We start from the raw sequence: 26,089 nt of genomic DNA on the forward strand, positions 1-26,089 counted from the left end.
TCACAAGAGGCACTGGATTACCCTGGGTAGTTAAAGGATTTTATCTGGAGGGGTCACTCATATTGCATCAGTTCGACATAAGGAAGATGCTAAAGATTCAAAGATCTAAAAATAAAACTTCAACAGATAAGCTTCTAATGGAATGCTGAAGGAGTAAAACAATTATGCAGAGCAATCACCCTGCTCATTTGTAATTAACAATCAAATTACTTCCCAGAAGTGTCCAACAAGAGAACTTTTGTTGAACATTTCTATACGTGCCAAACTACCCCAAAGTAATTGGGGAAATCAGTGAACTGTAGTGTGTATCGGTTCTCAAACACCATGGCCAGTTTGGTGTTCACTGAGCTTCTGTCCGCCTCAGTAAGTTCAGTTTAGATCCTGACCATAGGAACTGACAGTATATACCTAATCTCACAAAGTATATTATTTACATTTTTTGATATGTTACATCACATTACATTCTGTCATATTGCATTTCATCATCGACGGATAGAATGTTGCATAACTTCACATGACATGATGACAGGTCTCATTCATTCTGTATCTCTCTTCCTCCCTCCCTCCCTCTCTCCTCTCACACATGCTCTCTCTCTCTCTCTCTCTCTCTCTCTCTCTCTCTCTATCTGGGTGACACACACATACAAACAGACACACATACACCACAAAACATTTAGATCAGTAGGTGAGTCTAAGGAAATATTTTGGATTTGGGCCCCTGTAAGGACCCTGGAAGCCCTCCTACAGTGACATTTGCAACTTCACCAAAGCCATGGTACTTTTATGACAATAACATCCAATTGCCCTGTACAGAAATGCCTAAGCTTACTCAATATATATTTTGCCAGCTGTTTGTAATTATTTTTAAATGTGTCATTATGATGTACAGTGAACCACAAAAGCACATGTTCTGTAATGTAAAACAACAATATGTTGCAAATTAGCCTCCTTTAAAGAAATATCCAAAAAAACAAATTACAAAGCTTAAAAATACACCATTAGAGGCATGTCCCTACACTGCTCTGCACTCATTTCTGAAATGTGGTTGGCAAAGGGACAATAATTTGTCCTCGTTCTTGAGACTGGCAGGTGTCACTTTGGTCAATGTGGGATGTGAGTGACAGATATTTTACAGCTGAAGAAATGAGAATGCAGAAATTCAAGAGTACCTCTGGGATTTGCCTGGTCATTTGTGGGCAGCGCAAGGGCAGGGTGGGCTGCGATGCTAACGTAGAACTGCTTCTTGTTGTGACTGCTGCGGGCAGCTGCCGATTCACGGCGTTTTAAATACTACTTCTATTAACAAGGCTATGTTTCTGCTTTGATGGAACCATGCAGAAAGCTGCTCACTAGGCTTTCGGTTGTATACTAAACTGCTTTAATTGCTTTCCTATGCTTTATTCAGAAATCTGGTAAAAACTGAATTCAGTAGAAAATTGCTTTCAGATTTAGCATTTTTGAACATAAAGGTTTTCATAGACGTTGACATAATCTATCAAAAAGCTGCGGGAAGCTTATTTTCCTCCTCTACCCAAAAGTATCAAATGGTTTTTGTTTTACCAAAAAAAAAAGAAGAAGAAGAAGGAAAAACTCATTGGTAGATATTTAGGTGATGATTATAGAAAATAATAACAAAATAGAATGCAATTCAGGGGGGAAAAAGCATTTCTCTTTTCTACTTGGACATAATTGGAAGCACGTTTTTTGGCTCTAATTTTAATGTAGGTCAAAGAGAAATTGAACATTCAAATTACAAAAAAGCCTCAAATATATTTAAACAATATTTTAAATACAATTTTTAGGTTCACTATTCTCTATGAGATAAAAGAAGGAAGTTTTTAAAAATATAATAATTTAAATACACTGATATATAAATTTTAGGGAGTATAAGGTTTATAAGAAAAGTGAAAAATGTCTGAGAATTTTTACAAATATTCTCCAAAATCCACAGGCGTAAGTTTAAAATAGAACAATAAAAATCATTTCTTTGTAAAGCATAATGCAAAACTAATAATGCACTTATATTTTCAGTACTCTTTATAGTGTTAAGATGGCAAAGCAGGGACTGTCTTATTTTAGGACTGAGTCATCCCTGACATTTACATATTATAAACACAATATTTGAATTTCCCTTTTTGAGAAAGATTATATTAGCTATACTAAGTTAATATACTTTTGTCCATTCAACTTACAGAGCTCATGGGATTTCACTTAAACTAAACTGACATAGAAAAGATACATTTAAAAAAAAATCAAAGCTCTCTAGTATGACTGCTTAAAAGGACAACTATGATATACAGGCAATATGAATACTAGGTTTTGCTTACAAAGATAGGTACCTGCCTTCATTTTCTATTATTTCCACCAGGGCAAGACCAAAATATTACCTTCCAAAATTAAAATGAAAACCATATGTTGATGAGGGAAAACATGTAATGTCATAGCACATTTCAACATTCAGTGAAAGAGTTAATGCTGAAATCTTCTCCAAAGAGAAAGAAGACACATTGATTCAGATTTATATTAGAATGTTGTTTGATGTAATTTGCCAAATGTTTCCATTTTTAAATAATTACTTATGTTAAATAAATAGAAGTATGCATTTAAGCAGTGTGATATAAAATTAACACTTTGCTATAATATTAAGAACAGGGATACAGTTTTCCCCCAAATTGAATAAAACTCTCCATAAAAAACAACAATATACTGGAAAAACGTACAGTCACAATTACTTTTTTCCCTACTTAGTAATGCAAAGACAAATTGTTCTCCTTTGGAAATCAAATATTTTCCTAACCGCTGTGTTTCTTTAATTAAACTGTATTCTTTATAGTGATCAAACATAATTAGTAGTAACAAGTATTTAATGAAAACAAACTGCTACTCCCAAACCTTTACTACATGTTTTGTTTAAATCCCACAGATGCTCCAAAGATTACTATATCTTTGTCACAAGTACAAAAGCATACCCCCTCCCCACTCTGCCCACCCCAATTTGCCAGGAGCATTTAAGACAACAATAAAAACAACAAAAATTTCTGTAATTCCAGGGACTTTAGTTCACATTCAAATCCTGCTCCTCAGCTCAAGGCATCACTTCCAAAGAAGCTTAACACTTAGCCCCTCAAATATTTTATAGATTTGTTCTTCAGAAATCCCACTTGATATCATCATATAATAAAGCATTACCATGGTATCTTTGATTATTAGTAAGTGGCCAAAATAGCAAGAAAAGTGCCCATGCTGCACTCATTGACAGCTAGGTGATATAGCAAGTCTTCTGTAATTAATTGTGAGTGAAAGGGGGTTTGGTTTTGCAGCCTCGTAAAACTTTTCCCACATGGCTGAACCCACGGTCAGGAGATGTTAGGCAACATTAACTGCCTGCACATTTCTGCAGGGCTCTAGAGGAACAGCTAGGCACTGGGGCTCCAATCCTGAGAACCCTGGGACATAAGACATCAGCGTCTACCTTTCATCTTAGCTGAGATTTGGAGTGGGTTCAGACCACAGAGGCTCCTTAATTCTCACTAATTCATTTGCTTTCCTGATTCACTTGGCTTGGGATAACCTGAGAATGATAATGAACCTGTGAGGGGAGCTCTTAGTCCCTTGCTTTTGAATGTGCTTGGCATGGATCGAGGGCTTTCTCTGAATCTTGCAAGACGAAAAGAATCTTATTAGCACTGATTGCTAGTCATGAGGTTTCCTCTAAAAATTGCTCTTGTGTTTTAACTCTTACTTGCTTTTTGCAAAGCAGAGTAGTGGGGAGGGAAAAAAGTTAGGTTTTTAATACGCATAGTCTAGAAGCTGGGGTGATATTTTAGGGGTGTGATTTCAACCAAATCCTGGCTGCCAGCTTTTTCTTAGACTCTGAAAAGCAATCTCAGTGTTTCTCACTGTTTTCTACAACTGAGGCTAAGTTCCTTTTCAATTCCCATAGATAAATACATTCTTGTACTAGAGACCTGGGGTTTTTCAAAAGAACATCCAAATCTTTTTTTTTTTTTTTTAAGAAATCATTTTTAGACTTAATGTACACAGAAGTTGTCAAGTTTACACACATTTCTGGTGTTTGTGGAATTCTGTTGGATTGACACTTTTGTTTTTACAATTAGTGTACTGTGAACCTTTAACTTCTACCTAGGTAAGAATTTGTGCTTGAGATGAAAACGTCAATAAATGAACTGGGCAAAGTGGTTTGTTTTAGTGAAGCAATAAAAGGGAAATTTGGATCTACCAGTCTAATTGAAGGTGATCATTCTTTAGATTTTGAGATACTAAACTACTGACCAAATTATTCCCTTGTCCAGTTGTAACCGTGCTTTCACATGCTCAGTTGCACAGACCCTCCTGTGCACATGCTAACAGGTTATATGCAGCAGCTGCAATGAAATAGATGCACCAAGAGGGAGCAGGGGGCTTGACTCAAGAATTAGAAAGAGACTTCAGTGGCAAGGCAAAATGATAACACATTCTGATACCTTACAAAAGATACATGACCTCTAATGTCACATGCTTATCTACCATTTGGGGACTCTCTTATCAAGATTTAAAATTTCCTCCACAATCTGAGTGACCAGAGCAACCCATGACATCCATATATAATGTTAGTAAATTTGTAGTATAGGTATTGGGGCAACTGAAGCCATAAGTCATCACCCCATTTTGAGCATACAGAATACCAGAATGCTAAAGCAGAAGAGAGCTTTAGAGTTCATCCAGTCCAACTCATGGGGATTTTAAAGATGACAAAATCGAGAGCCAGAAAGTTTGCAAGATTTGTCCAAGGTCAAATAGCTATTTAATGATAGAAATGTGAAGAGAACTCAGTATTCATATTCAAAGTCCTGTGCTCTAGCTGAGATAATGCACTAAGAGTGCTAGAATTTCCATACAAACTGTTTTGACATTGCAATGCACATGTTCAAGAGTTTAATGCTAATGGAAAGTATTTCAAGGTGTAATCTGTCCTTTCAAACCAACCACTGGTCCTCTTTATTGACTTTCTATGACCTGACACATTACCTGTTTCAATTTTTACTTTTTCCAAGGACTGTCCTTTTTATTTCTTTGCAGTCAGAGAATGTTTTCACTAATTAAATAAGTGGAAATCAGGGATCCCATTTTCACTCATTTCCCTTTCTCCATAATCTCACACTATTCCCCTCTATGCTCATTCTTCAGCATTAGGACCATCTTTACTTCTGGGCAACCCTTGGCAAATCTTTACTAAAGTAAGAGTTTATTTACAGATTATTTCTAATTCTATGAAATCTCTAGTTGGTGCAATTTCACAACATCTGTGGATATAAAATTAGAGAAATGTTTATAAAAAACACATTAATGCTTTTATCATGGAGACATGCTCATTTCAAAAAACATAGACCAGTGAATAAGAACAGGGCTTTGGGAGCTGACAAATCTGGGCTTAAATCCCAAGCCCCAATATTTACCATGATCTTAAGCAAGCTATTTAACCTCCCTAAGTCTCCATTTTCTTTTTTATAATACATGAGGCTTATAAAGTCTTGCCACAATGCCTAGCATATAGTAGGATCTCAATAAATGTTAGCTATATTGTCATCATTATTATTACTATTATTAGTGACATTGCTTTCCTATTAGTATAAATAATTCAAGATGCATTTTTGAAGCATTGTAAAGCTCAAGTAGCTGTGGTTTGAATAGACTTGAGGGCTGCCCTGGAGAAAATGGTGAGATATAGAGGTGAAATTCTACTTCAAGCATTCCAGCTTGAGAACTTGAAAGCGATGACATTACTTGTCACACCCTAAAAGGGTGAATCTTGGAAGCAGATTTCAATGAAGTGGCAATGATATTTGTGGATTTGTGTCAGGTGAGGGCAACAGAGAGCTATCCAGGCAGACAACACTGGAGGCATGAAAAACCGTGAACTTGGTTATCAGTCCCCATGGGAAGCAGATAAGCCAGTTTGAACTGAGGAGAGAGTCAAGAATGGACCCATATTAGAACCCAGAGTCTCTGCTGGGCCCAGAAGAAGGTCAAAGGTAGAAGCCAGGAGCACATCCACTCACCAAGCAAGAAAAAGGAGGAAAACATAAAGTAGAACTAGAATGGAGTCAGGACAGATAGCAGCAGCCACAGCTATTGAAATCCCTCGGAAAGCAGTGTCCATAACTCTTTATGATGAAGCAGTTCAGAGCTTCCCAACTGAACCCAGACAGCTGTCACAAGCCTTGGTGAAGGCCATGATGACTCTGGTCTTTAATATTTACAACTGAGGTAGCAGTAGAAGCATACAGTACAAATAACCAACCCAGAGAAAAGATGAGCAAACTTAGCAGAAAATTCGAGAATCTATTGAGGAAAGCCAAGGAAATGATCACCTATTGAGCACCCACTACACATTCTGCATTCGCACTTAATCCTTTCTATCCTATGCACTAGGCATTATTATTCCTACTTTGCAATGAGAAGACTGAGGTTATGAGAAATTAAGAAATGTATCCAAGCTCACATAGCTCATTAACAGAAGGACCACATAGAATTAGAATGAGTATCTGTCTGATATCAAAGCTCTTTCCATCCATTCCTGCTGCTCAGAATTAAAGCCATGAGAAAACATGAGTTCTCTGAAGGACCAAAAACAAAACAAAACAAAAAGAAGAAAAGAGTCAAAAAGTCAAGTAAGTGTTTAATGCAAGAGTAATTTCAGGAATTAGGACTGATAACACACTTCTGGACTTGGCAAGTAGGAAGACACTAGCGACATTGGGGAAACGAGTTCCTGTAAAGTGATGAGGATGGAAGCCGAAAGCCAGACTGTCAGTGAGGAGTGGTAAGAGGATCGTGGCTAGAATCGTAAATTGCTCTTTGGAGAAATTTGGCAGTGAAAGTGTAGTAGCTCTAACAGTACCACAGCTGGGGACATTTTTTTTCTTTTGTTAGGAAAGACCTGAAAATATTTGTGCACAGTGATGATGGAGCCACTAGAAATTAATATAACAGTCAGAAGAAACAGGGCATTATTACAAAGCACAGTTATGTAAGAAGGAAAGAAAATGTAGCTAAAAATATATAGGCTTATTTGAGTTGGTAAAAAGAATGCAAGTATAGAGATATTTGGAAGTTAGAATGTGACGGGAAATAAAACTTGGGTCAGATATCTTTGATCAGTCAAGTAGGAGACAAAAGTATCTGCTGTAAATGAAATATCTCAAAGTGGATCTTCAAGTGGTAAATAAGTGAATGAATGAATAAATGACAAAGAGAAAATCTAGTGGCATGCTTTGGTTAGTGTCAGAGAGAAGCAATATAGCAAATAGACAAAATTTCATCATTAAGTGAATTTGGAGCACTGAACAATCCCAGTGTGTGGTGAAAGTTGATGAGCCAGAGCTGTTATAAACTGACCCTTCCAGGTCTATTACAGCCCACCTAGAAAATGAATCCTATTGCAGCCCCTGTGGGAAACAGATATGCTAATTATATAAGCACCATCAGTCTTGAATTTCTCAGCTGTGATATTTAGTAGTTTTCATTGAAATCAGGACAGTTAAAAACTCCATAACTGCCTTCTCCTTCTACCATATGCAGAGTTAAAATGACTGGTACACGACTTCCATAGGCAGAATACAGCAGACTTCATCTTTATGCCTAAACTCCTCTGTTAAAACAAAAGCCTGCTTGTAAATCCTAATTTTTTAGGAAAAAAAGAAGTGTTGCAGGCCTCACATTGTAAGCATTTAAAATATCTTGACAGGAATGAATATTAGGTGTGGTAATTCTCTTTAGGTATAGGAAAACCTGGATAAGGTATAAGCTTGGGAATTGAAAAGATAAGATGGTGTGGGTAGAGTGGGTGGGTATCTGTTATCTTTCTTCTTTTATCTTTAAAAATCTATGGCAAATCAACTTCCCTTTATTAGTGGAGTATTATCTAACAAGTCAGTCAACATTTGAAGTATGTACTTGAACAAGGTAAGAACAGAAAAATACCTTTTATCAGTCTATAAAATTAACTTGCTTGAATTCTAAAATTTAAATCCAACTTTAATGAAAAGGAAACTTTTTCCTCAGCATTGATACCATTTATTCTGATGTAATTTGTATTTCATAAAGTTCTGTTAGCCTGGAATTCAAGAGACATTCATGAATTCAGAATGCTTTACAAATCCCTCTATAGAGGCACATGTTGATTTAGGAAGTGTCCACATGACAGTAAAACAACCAATCAATTCAGTGAAAAAAAATCAATTGATTCAATAAAAACATCAAACAGGCTGTTTGCTGTCATGAAGATCAAACTACTGTTTGACAGAACTTTTACTTTTTAATCAATGGTATTGATGTCTGTAAACACTGTCTTAAGTTTATCAGCCCATGTTCATTGTACAAAAGAAGACCAACTTGCTAATCATTAAGTAATTTCAGCAAGAGAACACATAGGAAAACTTAAATTTCAAGACCAAAATTTCAACTTCCACTTTGCAGCTCTTCCTATGTCTAATTTCTTTCTTATTAATCTCCTTCCAAGAGAAATTTGTGGTGCCATTAAAACACGCTATACCTCAGACAAAGCTGTCATCACACTGAGGAGCATCTTCTATGTTTACCCCCAAAACAAAGGCGGTAGATTTTAGCATTCCTTTCTTTATATGCACCATTCATCTTTCTTGGTTGATATTCCTCGAATTTGTAACATATCCATCATTATCTAACTGCCAACTGCTTTCAGTGGAGTGTTGCTTTAAGCTCATTATTTCTTCCCATTGGAGAATCTGCAGAGCTTCTTTCTACAACTCACAGCAGCCAGCATGGTACGTGTGTACAGATGAATGGTCAGGTTTGTCCTTCAGAGTCCCTTTGTACCCAGCTTTGTCCCAGAACTGCAGCGCATAATGAGCAGCAAATGCATACTCATGTGCCTTAAAAGTGTACCGTGAAACCTGTAAAAAAAAAAAAAAAAAAAACAAAAAAAAAAGAAAAAAAAAAAAAAAAAAAAAAAAAAAAAAAAACAAAAAAAAAAAAAAAAAAAAAAAAAAAAAAAAAAAAGCCAAAATAAAGACCACATTTACAAATAAGCTGTTAGCATAGCCACATAACTCCATAGAGTTTCCTACCTACCTAAGAGTTTGGGGATTAGGATGACTCTCCTATAATTAGTTTACACAAAACTTCCTCGTAGTCAAGCAGGGTTGATTGGGCAGCTGTCTTTCAAGAAGAGTTACATGAGCTACACTTGGGGAGATTTCAGACTAAATCTGAGAGTGGATGATGAAAGCACTAACATGCAGATTGTGGAGAAAGTAAGCGAAGACTCTATGAATGCTCTTAGTTTAAAGGGCTGTGTAAGTGTATCCACAAGGCACTGAGTTACAATCAGAGAAAAAGATGTGTGTCCCATGTCTCTTTCTATAACTCATTATTTAACAACCCAAGTTAACAGGCACAGATGCTCCAGAGTTACTGAATGCAATTTTCAGAATTTTAAAGATTGACTAGTACTTGGAAATATTGAAAATGTAAAATTTACCATCTCTGCACTGATCTCAAGAATCTATTTTGGGACATGAGATAATGGGGAGTGGATCTACAAATAATTGCTAGGTAACCAAAATAAAGCTTTTTTCTTTTCTCTCTCTTTCCTTTAATATAGGTCAAAGTGAATACACATAACACTCCACCAGGATCAGACCCGGTTTTGCACATTGTGTACTGTTATTGTTTTTGTTAAAGCAAAGAAAAGCCAGGAGGATTAGTTATCTCAGCTGTACATATCTGAGTTACAGAAACACAGCTGGAAAGTCATGGTTTCCACCCCTTCCACAGTCTTTCCTATGGCTAAAATCAGCATGGCTCCATTGAGGTCTAAAAGACAAAGATGTATTGTCACTGACTCCTGCCATGCTAACACTCAAGTGTGCCACCTTTAGTGATCTAGAGTCAGTTTGAATCTTTGGGTATTGATAACATTTATGCTTACATCAATGGATTAAAATCACCGTTGTCATGAGAAATATGACTTCTCGCCATATGATTTTAGCAAGAATATTAAGAAATCTAACATATAAAACAAACAAAGGCATCACATCTTATGCCACAGAACATTAAAGTGTCAGACAGGACAATCAGAAAATAACTATTTTTAAGCTCTCAGCAGGAGCATATGCTGCCACTGCTAATGGTCATATACATCTCAGAATTGAAAGATGGAAGCTGCTCTAATATTTTAGATTTTGTCACAATATATCATTCTATTTTAAAAATAGATCAGTGGAAGATGCTCTTCCTTTGAAGATATTTCTGTGCTGCTTTATACGCAAATTTTTTTTTTTGTGTGGATTCTATTTATCCTTTGACCAATTCTTTTCAAGTCTAAAAGTAAGGATTGTCCCAATTTTCTAGGTTCCTATGAAAGAAAGAACAAGCTGTAGTAGTTCAGCCACTTCATGCCATTTTTCTATGAAATTAAAAGGTCATAGAACAACTAAAGGGTTTGATTGTAGAAAACACCATTTATCAAATGTTTTATTTAGATGTCATATAAAGCAATGGGTAGTTGTAGATGTGTTGAAAAAAACCTTACACATATTAATCATTAAGATGATATTTGCCTTTTATATTTTAATTAAAAAATTTACCGATATCATTCAAGATTCACATGCATTTGTATGAAATCATACAGAAAGGTCCCCGATTTCCCTACACACTTTGCCCAGTTTTCCCCATGGACAACATTTGCAAAATGATAGTACAATGTCACAATCATGATAATAATATTGATGTAATCAACCTATCTTATTCATATTTCCCTAGACTTATTTGTACTCTCTTGCATGTTGTTTTATGCTGTAAATGTTTCAATATTCCAATTTTAGGAATTATCTTTATTAAATTTTGTCAAAGCATGTAATAGGTAGGTGCCATCTGGTGTTTGACCTGGAGCTAACTATCTCCCTGGTTCTGTAAAATTAAGTAGTTAATATGTTTGGTCAAATTTTATTTCAAGAACTGATTTGCTGCAACTGTAATAGTAGCATAGTCCAAGACCAAGACAGATGTTAAACAAGAAGACATAAAAGCTTACAAGCAACATGGCTGACTTCCCCTCCAAAAAACTAGGTGCTTTGAAGAACACTAAAAATTATATGAGACAGATCTCAAGGTTCCCGCCTGTGTGTGGCAATGGGTTGATTTTTGTTATTATTTTTACTGAGTGCCCTCTGGGTATACAGTTCTATATGAGTGAAAGAAAATACCATTTTATGGATAGAGACATATCAGGAGGATCCAAAGCCCTGAATTCTTGGCTGAATCCTACTGTGTATCTCCCAAATATAATCCCAAAAGGGCAATCTTTATTTCCTTGTTCAATTTTTTCATGTGTGAGTTAAAAACGCTGGTGTGTGATGAAACACAATGTATTGGCACAGTACAATTGAGAAGAATCTTTCAGCTTAGTTTTTTTCTTTTGCTTTTAGAACATTCTGTCCTCAGTCACAGTAGTTGTATGGCCTAACACTTAAGTATTTACTGTATGCCATGTTCTATGCTTAGCCCTGTACATGTACTACTTAGTTCATTTACTATCCCAAAGAAATCTAGGATTTAGAAGCTGTTATTTCCCCTATTTTACAGAAGACAAAACTGAGGCTTAGGCAATTTAATTTACTTAAGGTCATACAACCTGGTAAATGTCAGACCTGGATGTAGAATTACAGTTTCCTACCCAATATCCGTGCCTTGCTTTTACCTGCTACATTATAACGCCTTCCTTTCTATGGTCCATATATTCTTTTCTACATAGAATCAAAAGGAAAAGTAGCCTCCAGGATCTATGGTCCCATTCTGCAGCCAGTCACTGAAACTTCCCTATATTACAAAAGTGTTACCCAAGGACCTGAGAGAACTAATCAAATGGAAAGAATCCCCTCAGTCACCATTCTTCACTTCTAATCAGAGCAGTAAAAGAGGACTCTTTTCTTTTGCTTTTAAGTTCAGGGGTACATGCACAGGCTTGCTATACAGGTAAACTTGTGTCATGGGGATTTGTACACAGATTATTTCGTCCCCCTCTATTAAGCCTAGTACTCGTTAGTTATTTTTCTTGATCCTGTCCCTCCTCCTTGGCCCCACTCCCCAATAGGCCCTAGTGTGTGTTGTTCCCTTCTATGTATTCATGTGTTCTCATTATTTAGCTCCCACTTACAAGTGAGAACATGTGGTATTTGGTTTTCTGTTTCTGCATTAGTTTGCTAAGGATAATGAACTCCAGCTCCAACCATGTCCCTGCAAAGGACAGGATCTCGTTCTTCTTAATGGCTGCATAATGATCCATGATGTATATGTACCATGTTTTCTTTATCCAGTTTGTCACTGCTGGGTATTTAGGTTGATTCTATTTATTTGCTATTGTGAATAGTTCTGCAATGAACATATGCATGCATGTGTCTTTATGCAAGAACAAATTATATTCCTTTGGCTATATACCCAGTAATGGGATTGCTGTGTTGAATGGTAGTTCTGTTTTTAGCTCTCTGAGGAACTGTCACTCCATTTTCCACAATGATTGAACTAATTTACATTCCCACCAACAGGGTATAAGCATTCCTTTTTCTCCACAACCTTGTCAGCACCTGTTATTTTTTCACTTTTAAATTGCCATTCTGACTAAGATGGTATCTCATTGTAGTTTTGATTTGCATTTCTCTAACGATCAGTGATGTTGAGCTTTCTTCACATGCTTGTTGGTCATATGTATGTCTTCCTTGAAAAGTGTCTGTTCATGTCCTTTGCCCACTTTTTAATGGGGCTCTTTGTTTTTTCTGGTAAGTTGGTTTAAGTTCCTTATATATTCTGGATATTAGACCTTTGTCAGATGTATAGTTTGCAAAAATTTTCTCCCAATCTGTAGATTGTCTGTTTACTCTTCTAATTGTTTCTTTTGCTCAGCAGAAGCTCTTCAATTATAATTGATCCCATGTGTCAATTTTTACTTTTGTTGCAATTGCAATTGGCATCTAAGAGACTTTCTTTAAAAAACAAAAAAAATTAAGCTTCTCAGGAGTAACTGAGAGCCCACCATTTTGAACAAGAGTAACAGTTTCAGTGCCAGTTAAAAAATAAAAATAAAATCCTAGCGGGTGGTTAAGTCATTTGCACACTACTTGAAAACCAGCAGCAAGAATGAAAGTAGAGCCTTTTACCAGGAAAAGACCAGAGGGGAACAGAACAGTAGGCACACACATATCCTATACTTCAATCCAGAAGCACTGAATTTGTAAGTCCTCGGAGACCTTTTAAAAGCTGGAAGAAGAATCCAGGCTGATAGTCTTCAGAGGATACTGTGTAGAGAACAAAGCCCTGATGGCATCAAATCAAGGGACCCACACCCCCACTAAGAGGTTGTAAGAAATCTCAGGAGAGACACCCTTAGTACCAAATGGATCTTTCTGGGCATACATATAAAAATATCCTCGTTCCTAAGCCATCAAAATTCCTGCCTAAAGAGCTTTCATTATAAAAGAAGGTAAGTACACTTCTATCAGACTCACGGACTGGCTGCCTGCAGCCTATAATACTGAGAGCAAAGAGTCCATGCGGCACAGAATGTTTGATGAGTAACTCAGCAGCAAACCTAACCTTATGGTCAGAGCCTACTGATGTGCACGCCCCATCGTACAGAGAGACAGATGGAGGTGATGGAGCTGGGGATGGTTTCCAGTGCAGATGGGTGTGCTGGAAAGGTGGCTTGTTAAAAATATCACTGCTCCAAGCAACTTCTTGTCAGTAGTCAAAGTTTCAGGATCACGGACTGGTGGCTTCTTGAAAATTGCTGCAGGACTGACATAATTCCTAGTGTAATTCCTGGTGTAGTTCCAATAAAAAAATTTGAAAAGTCTTATAACACTCCAGAGGGCTATGGTAAGGCCAGTGGTGTGAAGTGAGTAACATTTGGTGAAATTTTATAGCTGAGCATGGTGGCTCATGCCTGTAATCCCAGCATTTTGAGAGGCTGAGGCCAACGGATCACTTATGCTCAGGAGTTTGAGACCAGCCTGGGCAACATGGCAAAACCCAAATCCCCATCTCTACAAGACAGCAAAAATTATCCAGGTGGCTCACATCTGTAGTCCCAGCCACTCAGAAGGCTGAGATGGGAGGATGGTTTTAGGCCGGGGGTGGAGGTTGAAGTGAGCTGTGATTGCACCACTGCATTCTAGCCTGGGCAAGAGACAGAGAGACCTCGTCTCAAAAAAAATAAAAGAAAGGAAAAGAAATTTTATGTCATATCTTGCAATATTCATACTGCTCCAATAATCAGATTTTTTTAGAGTTGATACTCACATATTCACATTAACAGTTCCTTTGTTTACTTACATTTCGGTAAAAACAAACAATCATAGATGTCTTTTTAAATAAAATATTTTGCAAAGAAGATTTTCTTTGGATGCTGCAAAATAATTTTTGATGTGAGAAGAACCAAGTTTGTAGCTTATTGTAGGACAGATTCATTTTCAGCCAGGGTATCAGGACAGAGGATTGAAATTTCTACATGAGGTCAGATAATCTTTACTAAAAATATGATTAGTACGAAACTAAATAGGATGATTAAAAATTGAACATTGTTGGAATTTGACAATGTAATTACACACTAGTTTTTTCCCCTCACACTGACGCAGGGTATAGCCTTACAAAATGATGCGTTTTTTCAAATAACACAAATCACAATAAACATTTTAAATGTCTTCCTGGGAGAAGCCATGATGAGTAGACGTGTTCCTAAGACATTTCTTCCAGAGAAAGTTGACAATGAGTATGACAATAATTTGCAACTATTTTTTTGATTCTACAAAATGAACAAAACTTGGAGTTTCTAGAATTGCTCAAAGTGGAGCTTTCTTTTTTCAAAAATTAGAGAGATGCTGGTATACATATATCAATAAATTATAAAATATGTTCCATAGTTTTCCTTTTTCTGCCCATGCTTTCCTGTTTCTACTATTACCAACCCTAACAGGTGGGTAGTCCTAAGGAATGCTAGGTAGAGGGACATTTATGTCCTCAAGGAAAAGGAAAACCTTAGCTTGACAATGCTAGAAACTATGTAAAAATGATGATAAATCTTTATAATTTTGGTGGAGGGTTCATGCAGACCAACCACTCATTGTCATGTAAATAAATAAGTCAGTCATTTGAAAATAATATTTTATATTCCAAATTTATGTCATCTTCCTACTGTTAAATAAAATGGTTGGGGAATTGCAAGGAGGCTGTACGCTATATAGGTTCAAAATCACCAAAGAAAATGCTGCCAAAAGAGCTAGATAATTGGATGTGAACTAAACTGTAAGGTGGAATTAAAAGTCACAATGAACATATTTGGATTTTTACTTACTTGAAGACTACTTGAGCTCAGAAGAGGTTAGCTTCAGTAGACCCAGTAGAATATGGTTGCTGTTAAAGCTAGAGAAGACAGATATCTACCTGATTTTATTCCTGTAAATATCTCTCTTCTACCTGCTTTGCCCTCTGTTAAAATGAATAGACGGTGATTCTAAAGACCAAAGTTCAAGTCCCTCTTTTCCCACATGTATGACCTTAAGTGTTTTTTAAGCTCTAGGAGTTTCAGTAATTTCACCTTGAAAAGACCTGAGATTATTGGAAGGAAAAAGTGAAATAATGGAAAATGCACATCTTTGGCATCTGTAAAGCACTATGCATATACAGATTGCCTATTATTACCATTAATATCAAAATTCAGGGTTAAGGTGTTTGTCCCTAGAAGAAGCTATTATGTGCATAAATTTACACAGTAGTAGTGATATGTTACTCTGTTAGTATCAATGAGGGAGGATCATTAAAATCTGTAGAAATTATTGAATTTTATTAAATAATATTGGCTGAACACTTCCTATATACTAGATATCATATAAGCAAGCAAACACATAGATGACACTTAGTCGCCGAGCTTAACCTGTGAGATAGTATCCTTATCCCCATTTTACAGATTAAAATGCAAGTGTTCTGAGAAGCTTACTATTTGCTCAAAGCTACTTAAATAGTAGATTTTAACAGGAAATGTCTACAGCCGGGGACACCACAAGGCAGCAACAAAATTAAGTTGAATACTTAAAGGCAGGTTTTATGATCTAGCCAACACAGGAGTAATAAGGTGACACTAGAATAGCATGTTTTAAAATTGGTCTCATCCTACCTAGGTATAGGACAAATGAGAGAAACATTGCTCCCTTCTCCGGTTCTGCTTAAAAATTAATCTGGTAGACAAAGCCACCTCCTAGGAACTGTGTAGGATCACCAGAAGGAAAAGAAAAATTGTCTCTAAACTATAGTCATGCTCCATACTAGATATTTGCTGGGGTGACTGCAGCCAGTCTATAGGGTCTATGTTCCATGATTCAGAAGCAGAGGGCTTGCATGCAAAGGCTTAAAACAAACAAACAAAAAAAACTTAACTGAGCGTAACCTACTAGGGCATTTGATCAAACTGTAAGACAAATAGACTTCTTTTTTAAAAGAAAAAATATTAACGTATTTTTCTCTTTCACTTAATCTTTGATTGCCTTTCAGGTGGCAGGGGGAGGGGTGATGTTAGAAGTGAGAGCAAAGTGATGAAGGAAAGCAGCCTGAGTCTGTCTCTCAAATATTGCAGCTAATCTGCTCCCTGCTGCCAGTCCTGCCACTCAGCAGAATTCGAGGGGCTGTAACAAGTGCAAACGAGAGCGAGAAAAGGGAGAAGGGAAGGAAGAAGAGAAAACAAAGAAACCGATGTTGTGTTTGGAGGCACAGGGAACAGCGAAACCTTGTTTGTAGCAGCAATATTCTCAATATACTCCCCCAAAAATCCTCAATTTAATCATATTTCAACTCACTGTGAATCTATTTATGTAGGAATGTAGATATACAGACATATATCTATCATCGGCCTGTCGTTTATATTGACTATATATTTATCAATTATAAGTGACTTTTCATTGAGGTCATTTGGGCATATTGTTTTTTTTTATATTTAAACATTCCATTCCAAACAAGTTAGGTACACATCCATAAACATGCAATAGGCAGACACACTGACACACACTCTAGATGATAAATGAATCAGATAAATCTATTTATAAATAGTTATCGATCTGCTGCTCTCTGCAGTGTTGCCACTTCACACAGTAGAGCCGAATGATCTATTTTGCCTTTGGACCTTTGGTTTAGTTGAAAGATGACTACAGTGGTGTGCTGCTAGAAGGTAGCCCATTAGGTCTTTGTCCTTAGGACTCTGAAGAATAGGAGATAACCACTGGATGAGCTAGAAGCACACTCTCATTTAGGTGCAGAATACTCATTCCTAGTTCATCTGCAAAGCTCATGGCTGGGATAAATCATCAGACAGCAGTCTTAACTAGGAAAGAACAGCCCAGCAGGTAACACACACAGCTAGTAAGCTGCCAGCTTATTGACAGCCAGTGTGGTGGATTTCATATTCTATAGGGATGTCAGCTTCCAGAGAGTTCAAACATAAGCCCTAGTGAAGGGAAACTCCAAGACAGTAATTTTGCCTGTCAGGAATGCTATGCCAGATGGATTTAGCAGTGGCCTGACATGTCCAGACTCTAAAGAACATCTTGAAAGGACTGGAAAATCACCCAGTCTTCCTTTTCCAGCAATCCCCACCCATTAGAAAACATGGCCTTAAAATCAGGAAAGTCTTAGCAGTAGAATAAAGGGCCACAGGAAGAGAAATTTCCATGTGGTAGGGGCAGCCTTTACTCAGTTCAAGTTAGCTATCTTCATCTTCAACCAGAATTCCCTTACTCCTCTAAATGCTCCATATGGCAGGCAAATTCACTCTTACCTAAGCTCACAAGAGAGTCCAACATGAATTTCTATATAATGCATAGATTTCTAGAGACCACTTTTGTTTAAAAGGGGCTAGAAATCAACAAAAAAAATCTTCTAAATGAAAATGAAAGGGATAATTGCCCTGCATAAAAACTTATATTCGGCTGGGCGCAGTGGCTCAAGCCTGTAATCCCAGCACTTTGGGAGGCCGAGGCGGGTGGATCACGAGGTCAAGAGATCGAGACCATCCTGATCAACATGGTGAAACCCCGTCTCTACTAAAAATACAAAAAATCAGCTGGGCATGGTGGCGCGTGCCTGTAATCCCAGCTACTCAGGAGGCTGAGGCAGGAGAATTGCCTGAACCCAGGAGGTGGAGGTTGCGGTGAGCCGAGATCGCACCATTGCACTCCAGCCTGGGTAACAAGAGCGAAACTCCGTCTCAAAAAAAAAAAAAAAAGAAAAACTTATATTCACCCTAGAAATATAGAAGATATCCTTAGTTTCTTTTACCACCTTGATCATATTTGAGAGAGTGAGAGTATTTAAAATGCTTGATTATTAAACGTAATCAATAAAATTGTAGTGAACAGCCTTACTTTCCTAGAGTTATTATTGACTTAAAGATTTTATTTCACAGTGATTAGATAATAAGAATAACTGTATAAACAGCAATAAATCGGATTTTTTCTTCTCTTATAAAGAGAAATTGTTATATGGATGCCAACTTAGTGGAGTGATTGTCATAGACTCTTTATGTAAAGTATCTGCCTTAATCAAATCAACCAAGTTCTGCAAATATGACCTATGTACTTGAATATGGAGATAATTTTCTAATATAGAAATTTCAATATAATGACTGTAGCTGTTATAAGGTATTGCCTCCTTGAATATAAAGGAGGTTGTTTTTTTTTGTTTGTTTGTTTGTTTGTTTGTTTTTCCTAGGCAGGTTTTGGGTAAACAGAAAAAGAGAAAATAGATAGATGGGCATTGGTAGAAATATAGATATCACTACAGAGAGTGATCAAAATTTCACATATTTTACATGCCATTAGTACATAAAGGTCTTATATTTGAATCTGGAACAATCAAGTGAGACTATTTGTCACATCAGCCCTGAATATCAGCAGCATTCTATCCTCACCTTTGCAATTACCCACTCTGACTTTCTTATAAGGTGTAAGCAATATCATATATTCTCATTCAAATCTTCCCTTATTTAGAATTTGAGCCCCTGGAGGATAACAACCTTTTCCCCAAGAGGGCCAGAGGGAGATATGGCAAAAATGTCCTGTCACTTCAGGAATTCCATCAAATGGCCCAACTTCAGAGCAGAGGTATTCTAATCTTGATGCTGTCTAAACAGCCAAGTCCTAAAATGTCCAGTTTGCTGAGCACTATCTTTACATTTACCTACTATCAATATTTTATTCTTATATTTATTTTTAATGATTGTCCCACTGTTCTTTACCTGCATGGAGTCAATGTTAGCTTGTAAATTCCTACAGGTCAGAGAATATTTTATTTTAACCCTATCTTATCCCCATCTCATCTTTCAATTTTTTATTTAAGGAATGAGCACTTAATAAATAATGCTGTCAGTGGCTTCAGTAAAAATACCTTACTAAGCTTTTGCAGCACACTATATACTTCTACCTTAGCTAAGTGCCAGTACATTAAACTCTTTTTTAATTTATCTTGAATTGATCATTTCCCCCATTTCCCATAGCAATCCAAACCCTCACAGAAATAAAATGCTTAGCAAAATGCTTGCTAATAGCAAGGGCCCAATATATGTTAATCAGCATTTTGAGACAGTATCCAGTTCATGGGCTTTAGATTCTGTCATTTCTATATTATAAACCTGACCATATCACTCTTTGTCAATTGAGCTGAGGCAAATCATTTAATCTGTCTACAGATAATAGTGCATATTTTATAGTATTTGCTATGAACTAGTGCATGTGAAGCACTTAGCACAGGTCTTCCATACAACACAAACTTTTTAAAAAATATACTACCATCCTAATTACTTTGTCAGGTCATTTGACATTGGCACTCCCTTTGGAGACTTCTGGAAACTTCTCCCTTTCCCGGTGCAACCTGGGATCGTTGCTCTCCTTCTGCCTGCGTCCACCCACTGTTATTCTTCTGCACACATTTTCCTTCCTTCCCTGACTCTTTAAATGTGAATACACGTCAAGGTTTCTCATCTCAGAACATTTTTCCTTTTACAATACATTCTAGACCTAGACTATCTCATTTACTCTCAAAGGTCTGCATTTCTATCTCATGAATTCAGTGTATGACCTTGCCTCATAATTTTCCGAGTAAAGAAAGAGGCCATAAGGCAGGAATGCCTTCATCTTGCCACTGTCAAATCTCTAAATTCATCTTTATCTGTTCTGTCCTCATCGTTTCACCTCTTTTGCAACATAGGTTGCATCTTTCCTACAAAAACAAAGGCCCATTCCTTCACCTTTACCCTAGATTACCCACTTTACCGTTGTACCTCAGCTTCAGCCTGGCTCAGGACTTTTGTTCTACCTGTTTTCACCTCTCTTCCTACTTAGTCTCTCCCTTTCTACTGAATTCTTCCCCTAGGCATTCAATATGTTTAACAATTCCTATGTGTTAAACCACATGCAACAATAAGAATGCTTTCCATTTTGCCTACAGCTTTCAGTTACTGCTTTAATTTTTTTCTCCCCTTTACAATCAAGCTTCCAGAAAGCATTGTCCATGTGCTGTCTTCTCTACTTTCTCATTTCCCTTTCACTCTTCAGTCTGGCTGTAGGCCCCACCATATCAAAACTATTTTCTTTAGAGTCACCTATGATATTCATGATTTTATAGCTAATATGTATTGTTCTGCACTCATCTTTCTTGACTTAGTGGAATTATGTAAAATACTGGCCTGCATTACTTGTCTTTTATGACTCCCTTGGTTTTCTCTTCCAGATAATTCTAACTCCACTTTGGCTATTATCACCTTGTTCTCTACCTTATATCTAAATGTTGGTGTTCAATAAGTCTTGGTTCAAATATCTCTGCTAACACTTTCATCTTGTCATAACAATCTCACCAATTGGCATGGCTTTAAACACCTTCTGTGTGCTAGATCTCTATATCTGTGTGCATATGTTTCTAAATGTATGTCTCCATAACTGCCACAGCCTGTATTCTCAGCTTCAGAAACTTGATAAGCTACGCACATAATGTCTCCAGTTGGAATTGCTATAGGCATCATAAACTTCCATTTTCAGAAACTGAGCTCTAAATAGTCTTAAATTGTCCCAGTCTGTGACAATGGCACCTCTATCTACTTAGTTGGAACTGGAAAACACCCATTCATTTGTTCTTACAAAACGTGAAAGTCATCTCTCATACCTCTTTTATCTCAAACTTTGTCTTCTTTTTATTCTCTAAGCTTCAGCCACTCTTATCTTTTTAAGTTCCATAAATACTGGCATGCTTTCTCTAATCTCATACATCCAGCATCTTTAAGTCACATAAAGCCTTCTCATTCTTCAGGTTGTTGCTTAACTTAAACATCTGCAGAAAAAGCTTTACTAAGCCAGTTATGATGGCTCATGTCTGTAATCCCAGCACTTTGGGAGATCGAGGAGGGCAGATAACTTGAGGTCAGGAGTTCGAGACCAGCCTATCCAACATGATGAAACCCTGTCTCTACTAAAATACAAAAATTAGCTGGGCATGGTGGTGCACACCTGTAATCTTAGTTACTCCCAAGGCTGAGGCAGGAGAATTGTTGGAACCCAGGAGGTGGAGGTTGCAGTGAACCGAGATCGCTTCACTGCACTCCAGCCTGAGTGACAGAGAGAGACTCCATCCCAGAAAAGAAAAGAAAAAGGAAAAAGAAAGCTTCACTAATTCCCACAATTACAGTCAGATTTCTATTCTAATGCATAAATCTACCATTGACTTTTCCTTTTGGAACTACTAACTAGGTAAGTTACGTATCAATTTATATAACTTAATGTCTATTTCCCATGGTGAGCTCCATGAAAGCAGAGACCACATCTAGTTGTCACCACTGTATCTCCAACATAGAATTGGCAGATGGTGGTGGGTACTCAGTACATTTCAGTTGAATTACTGTGTTAACTTCTGTAATCCGTGTCTAGCCTTGAATCCTCTCCTAGGTATCAAACTTTTATTTCCCAATTCTGACTTTATAAATCCACAGAGATAGGCACTTCAAACTTAGTATATTAATAATCAAACATATTACCTACCCCCTCCCAACTTGTACCTCGTAATTCCCTATTTTTATTACTGGCATTCATCTTCTTCCTCTATTTTGAAGTCTTTAAGTCATTTTTATTTCAAGGCAATTCAGTCTGGCTGTAGGCCCCGCCATATCATCCCTGACGAAAGAGTCCAATTAATTGCCCAAATCAGTTTCTTCTCTCTTCTTTCTTTCATGCCTGATGAAAGAGTCCAATTAATTGCCCAAATCAGCTTCTTCTCTCTCTGCGGTGTTTTTCACATTTATCCCTTCATTTTTATTTCCACCACTAACTTGCTGCTTAGGCTTTTGTCATCATTCTCCAACATCAGTTGAATGGTCATCCAATGTCCATTGTTTCACTAAGCCACTGTGTCTTCTACATTGGATACATTGAGAGATGGTTAGCATCATGATTAGGAGCGAGGACTCGGAAGCAGTTATGCCTGGGTAAAGACCTGGCTCTGCCTGTATGGCTCTGTCTGCATCCTAGCTATATGGCTATTTTCAAATTGCAAAACATCTATGTGCCTCAGTGTTAAAGAAGGATAATAATAATAACTGCAGATGAGACTATGATGAGGTTTAAATATACATGTAGAACTGCGCTTGCACATACTAAGCACTCGATAAATGTTAGCTACTATCATTACATTGTTAACATTAATTTTCTAAAAACTCAGATGAAATCATATCAGCTCCTCTTCATGCCTCCCCATTGCTAAAAACAACAACAAATACACAGTCTCTTTTTTAACATACCTAACAATCTGGACTCGACATACATTTATCATTACTCAGTTCAACCTTCCTCAACCCCTGAACTACAAACACACCTAATTAATTCAGTGTTCCTAAATCACAACATTCATTTTCATGCTTCCATGCCTTTGATTATGCTGTTCTTCAACTTGGAATGCCTACTTCACGTCTCAAACACTTGTACATTCAACACCAAGATTATTTACACAATTTCCTCCCCAAGTCTCTTACTCAGATTAATTATTTTCTTGTATCCCACATAGCACCTTTGCCTCTACTTAGCACTAACTTTAGTTTACCTTACACTGTCAATAATTGCATACATTTCTGCCTCCTTGCCCTAGTCCCTCACCGACAACCCCCAAAGATGCAATGTGCTTGAAATGTCCATGTCAGTAGCAACTACATCCTAAATACCTTTCTTTAACATACAGTATCTAGCAGTGGTGGTATCGAGCAAACAGACCATCCAATGGCAAACACCCAACAGTTATTTGTTGACTTTAATTGGAAAAGAATTGAATAGTTTAAGGTTATGACAAAAATAAGACCCTTTTCCTTTTCAGAGATACTACCTATCTGGCATAATGACAGAATTGAATTTATTATAGATGCTATTGCCAAATGCTTAATTGTAACTTGTATTAGTGGCAAAAAAAAAAAAAATTTTAAGCAGTCTTTTACTTACAGTGGCTCACATCTGTAGTTCCAGCCCTTTGGAAGGCCAAGGCAGGTGAATAACCTGAGGTCAGGAGTTCAAGCCTAGCCTGGCTAACATGGTGAAACTCCATCTCCACTAAAAATACAAGAAAGTAGCCAGGCATGATGGCATGCACCTGTAATCCCAGCTACGCTGGGGAGTGAGACAGGAGAATCACTTGAACCCAGGAGGTGGAGGTTGCATTGAGCCGAGATTGCACCACTGCAGTTCAGCCTGGGTGACAAGAGTGAGACTCCATCTCAAAGGAAAAAAAAAGAAAGAAATGAAAGGAAAAAAGAAAATAATCTTACTTCATGAGATTTAGCTTATTAGTAAACTATTTCCCTACTATAAACACCAGGAATGTGACAGCAACCATTTAAGCATTTTATATTTAAAGAGTGACAAAGTAAAATGAAGCTGTTTTTTCCCAAAATAAAAAAATGATTGTGTTTTTCACTTCCCTACATGATCTCTCTGTTTACCAAATTTCAGAACAGTGAGAGGTTTGAATTTTTGTTTTTTACCATCAAATTATTAACTTTAGGAAATGCAATATCTTCGAGGGATAGTAATGGAATCCTGACCAAAAACGTAAAATTGCCTAGAGACGTAATGTCAGTTAACTAGAACTTTTTATTTCCTTTCAAAACTGCAATCTGGCTTCTACATGAAACAGGATCCTTTGTCTTTTTGGCAGCCTCTTTGGCTGAACTTAGATCTAAACAACCAGCATGCCTTTAAAACAGTTCATCAAGGCCAAGAAAGAAAATTGTGCTGACCAATACACCTATTCCAAGACCTGGGATGCTTGATTTTTAGACCTAATATCAGTCCAGTCAGGGTATCTCATGGCTAAGATCTCATCTCATTATTTTTTCAATTCATATTGGATTCACTGTTAAGCTATTTTCAGTCATGCACATTGACCTAGATTCTCCCACAGTGTAAGCTACTCCCCAGGAGTATGCTAGGTACTTGAGGAAACTGCATTAACACTTTCAGGGATGCTATAATAATGGGTTTCCTGGTGCCTGAAAAGAGCTGCCTCACAGGATATTAAATGATACTTTCATATATGGAAGAGGATTTATACAACTTCTGTAAGTATCTGCTGTGCAAACCAGGGGAAACCCAGAAACTAAGAGAAACTGCTCGCTAAACAGAGGGAAAGCAAATATTTAGATAATAGATTTTTAAAATCTTCTAATAGAAATTACAGTGGACAATTATCAGCTAGACTCTAATTATAGAAAGGTCTTTGACCCAATACCAAGCTTAGTACAAAATTAAAGTCCTATTTTAAAGATAAATGATGACTTTGCCCTGGAGGCTCCTTCTCGCAGTCTCTGACATTGAATCTAACTCAACATTCTTCTGAGATCCTTTAGAGACGGTACTTTATTTTCTCCCAATCCCAATTGAGCCTTTAAGTAGGTATCTCTTTAACTACATTGCTAATTTGTAGAGAAATCTAACTCAAAGTAGCTTCAGCAAGAGTACCCAGTTGCTCTTGGCTCTTGGAACTGAAAAATCCAGGTATAGATGTTTGAGGAATGGCTGGATCCAGGGGATCAAATGATACCACCCGTTTCATTTAATCTTTCCAGTGTTTCACTCTTTCTCCATTTCTGCACCTCTCAGCTCTTTCTTCTGTGTTTGACTTCCTTCTCCTGGGTCTTTTTTCTTCATTAATGGTGGCACTTAGACTTCCCCAGGTATACCAGCTCAGCAAATCAGCAGAAATAGAGTTTCAGTAAAAGTCTCAACAGTGAATCTCATTGGACTGGTGTGAGTCTTTTTACCTTCAACATTTTACTCATTCACTCACTTCTACATTGGATAGACTAAGACGTTGTAAAGCACAGTGGTTAGGAACATACACTGGAGAAGCCACCATGCCTGAGGAATAACCTGACTCTGCCTCTTCCTGACCATTCTACTGTCCAGCCCGGAATAAGTAATTGTCACCAGAGGTTGTATTGGACATGTTGTCAAGGCCTGTATTATGTCCCCACTCTGGGCAGGTGAAGGTGGAAGTAAGGTCAGTTCCACCTGCTTTGAGATCAGTAAAGGTTGGGAAGAGGGGAACAAGAAGCTGTTAAAAGAATATTAGCAGGCATAAACCATCAATGTCTATTAAACTGCTACATGAAAAATGATTAACATACATCTTATGGTTAAATACAGAACAAGGGCTAACACAGATGTAGGAGGTACCCACACCACACTCTTCTCAGACTTCATTGTTGTTACTTGTTTACAAGTTGAGTCTCTCTCAATAAACCTGAAGCCTCTCAAAGTCAGGTGCTGTTTCTAAGTGAAACAAGGAGTAACTAGCCTGTGAAGAGATTTTGTGATTATTTCCTGAATAAGGGGGAAATGGCTCCAACTTTAAACAAAATTCCACAACACATTTGCAAAATATATTTGCACATTTTATTTTGCTCACAAGAAAATACACAGCTCTAGTTACTTGGAAAGAGACTCTATAATTCAGTAAAACTTACCAGTTCCCACATTGTCTTTAAAAA

General features: G+C 37.2%; 1 protein-coding gene across 1 annotated transcript in view; it reads left to right on the forward strand.

Annotated features, from left to right (window-relative positions):
- The first annotated feature begins 6,098 nt into the window (after positions 1-6,098).
- The window catches only part of LOC108316955 (cytochrome c oxidase subunit NDUFA4-like), a 90,867-nt gene continuing 70,876 nt past the window's right edge, over positions 6,099-26,089 (forward strand). The window contains exon 1 of the mRNA XM_037745220.1: positions 6,099-6,245. Within this exon, the coding sequence (XP_037601148.1) occupies positions 6,099-6,245 (147 nt within the window). The remainder of the gene's footprint in view (positions 6,246-26,089) is intronic.

The sequence above is a fragment of the Cebus imitator genome, unplaced genomic scaffold, assembly GCF_001604975.1.
Source record: "Cebus imitator isolate Cc_AM_T3 unplaced genomic scaffold, Cebus_imitator-1.0 Scaffold10, whole genome shotgun sequence".
Classification (NCBI taxonomy): domain Eukaryota; kingdom Metazoa; phylum Chordata; class Mammalia; order Primates; family Cebidae; genus Cebus; species Cebus imitator.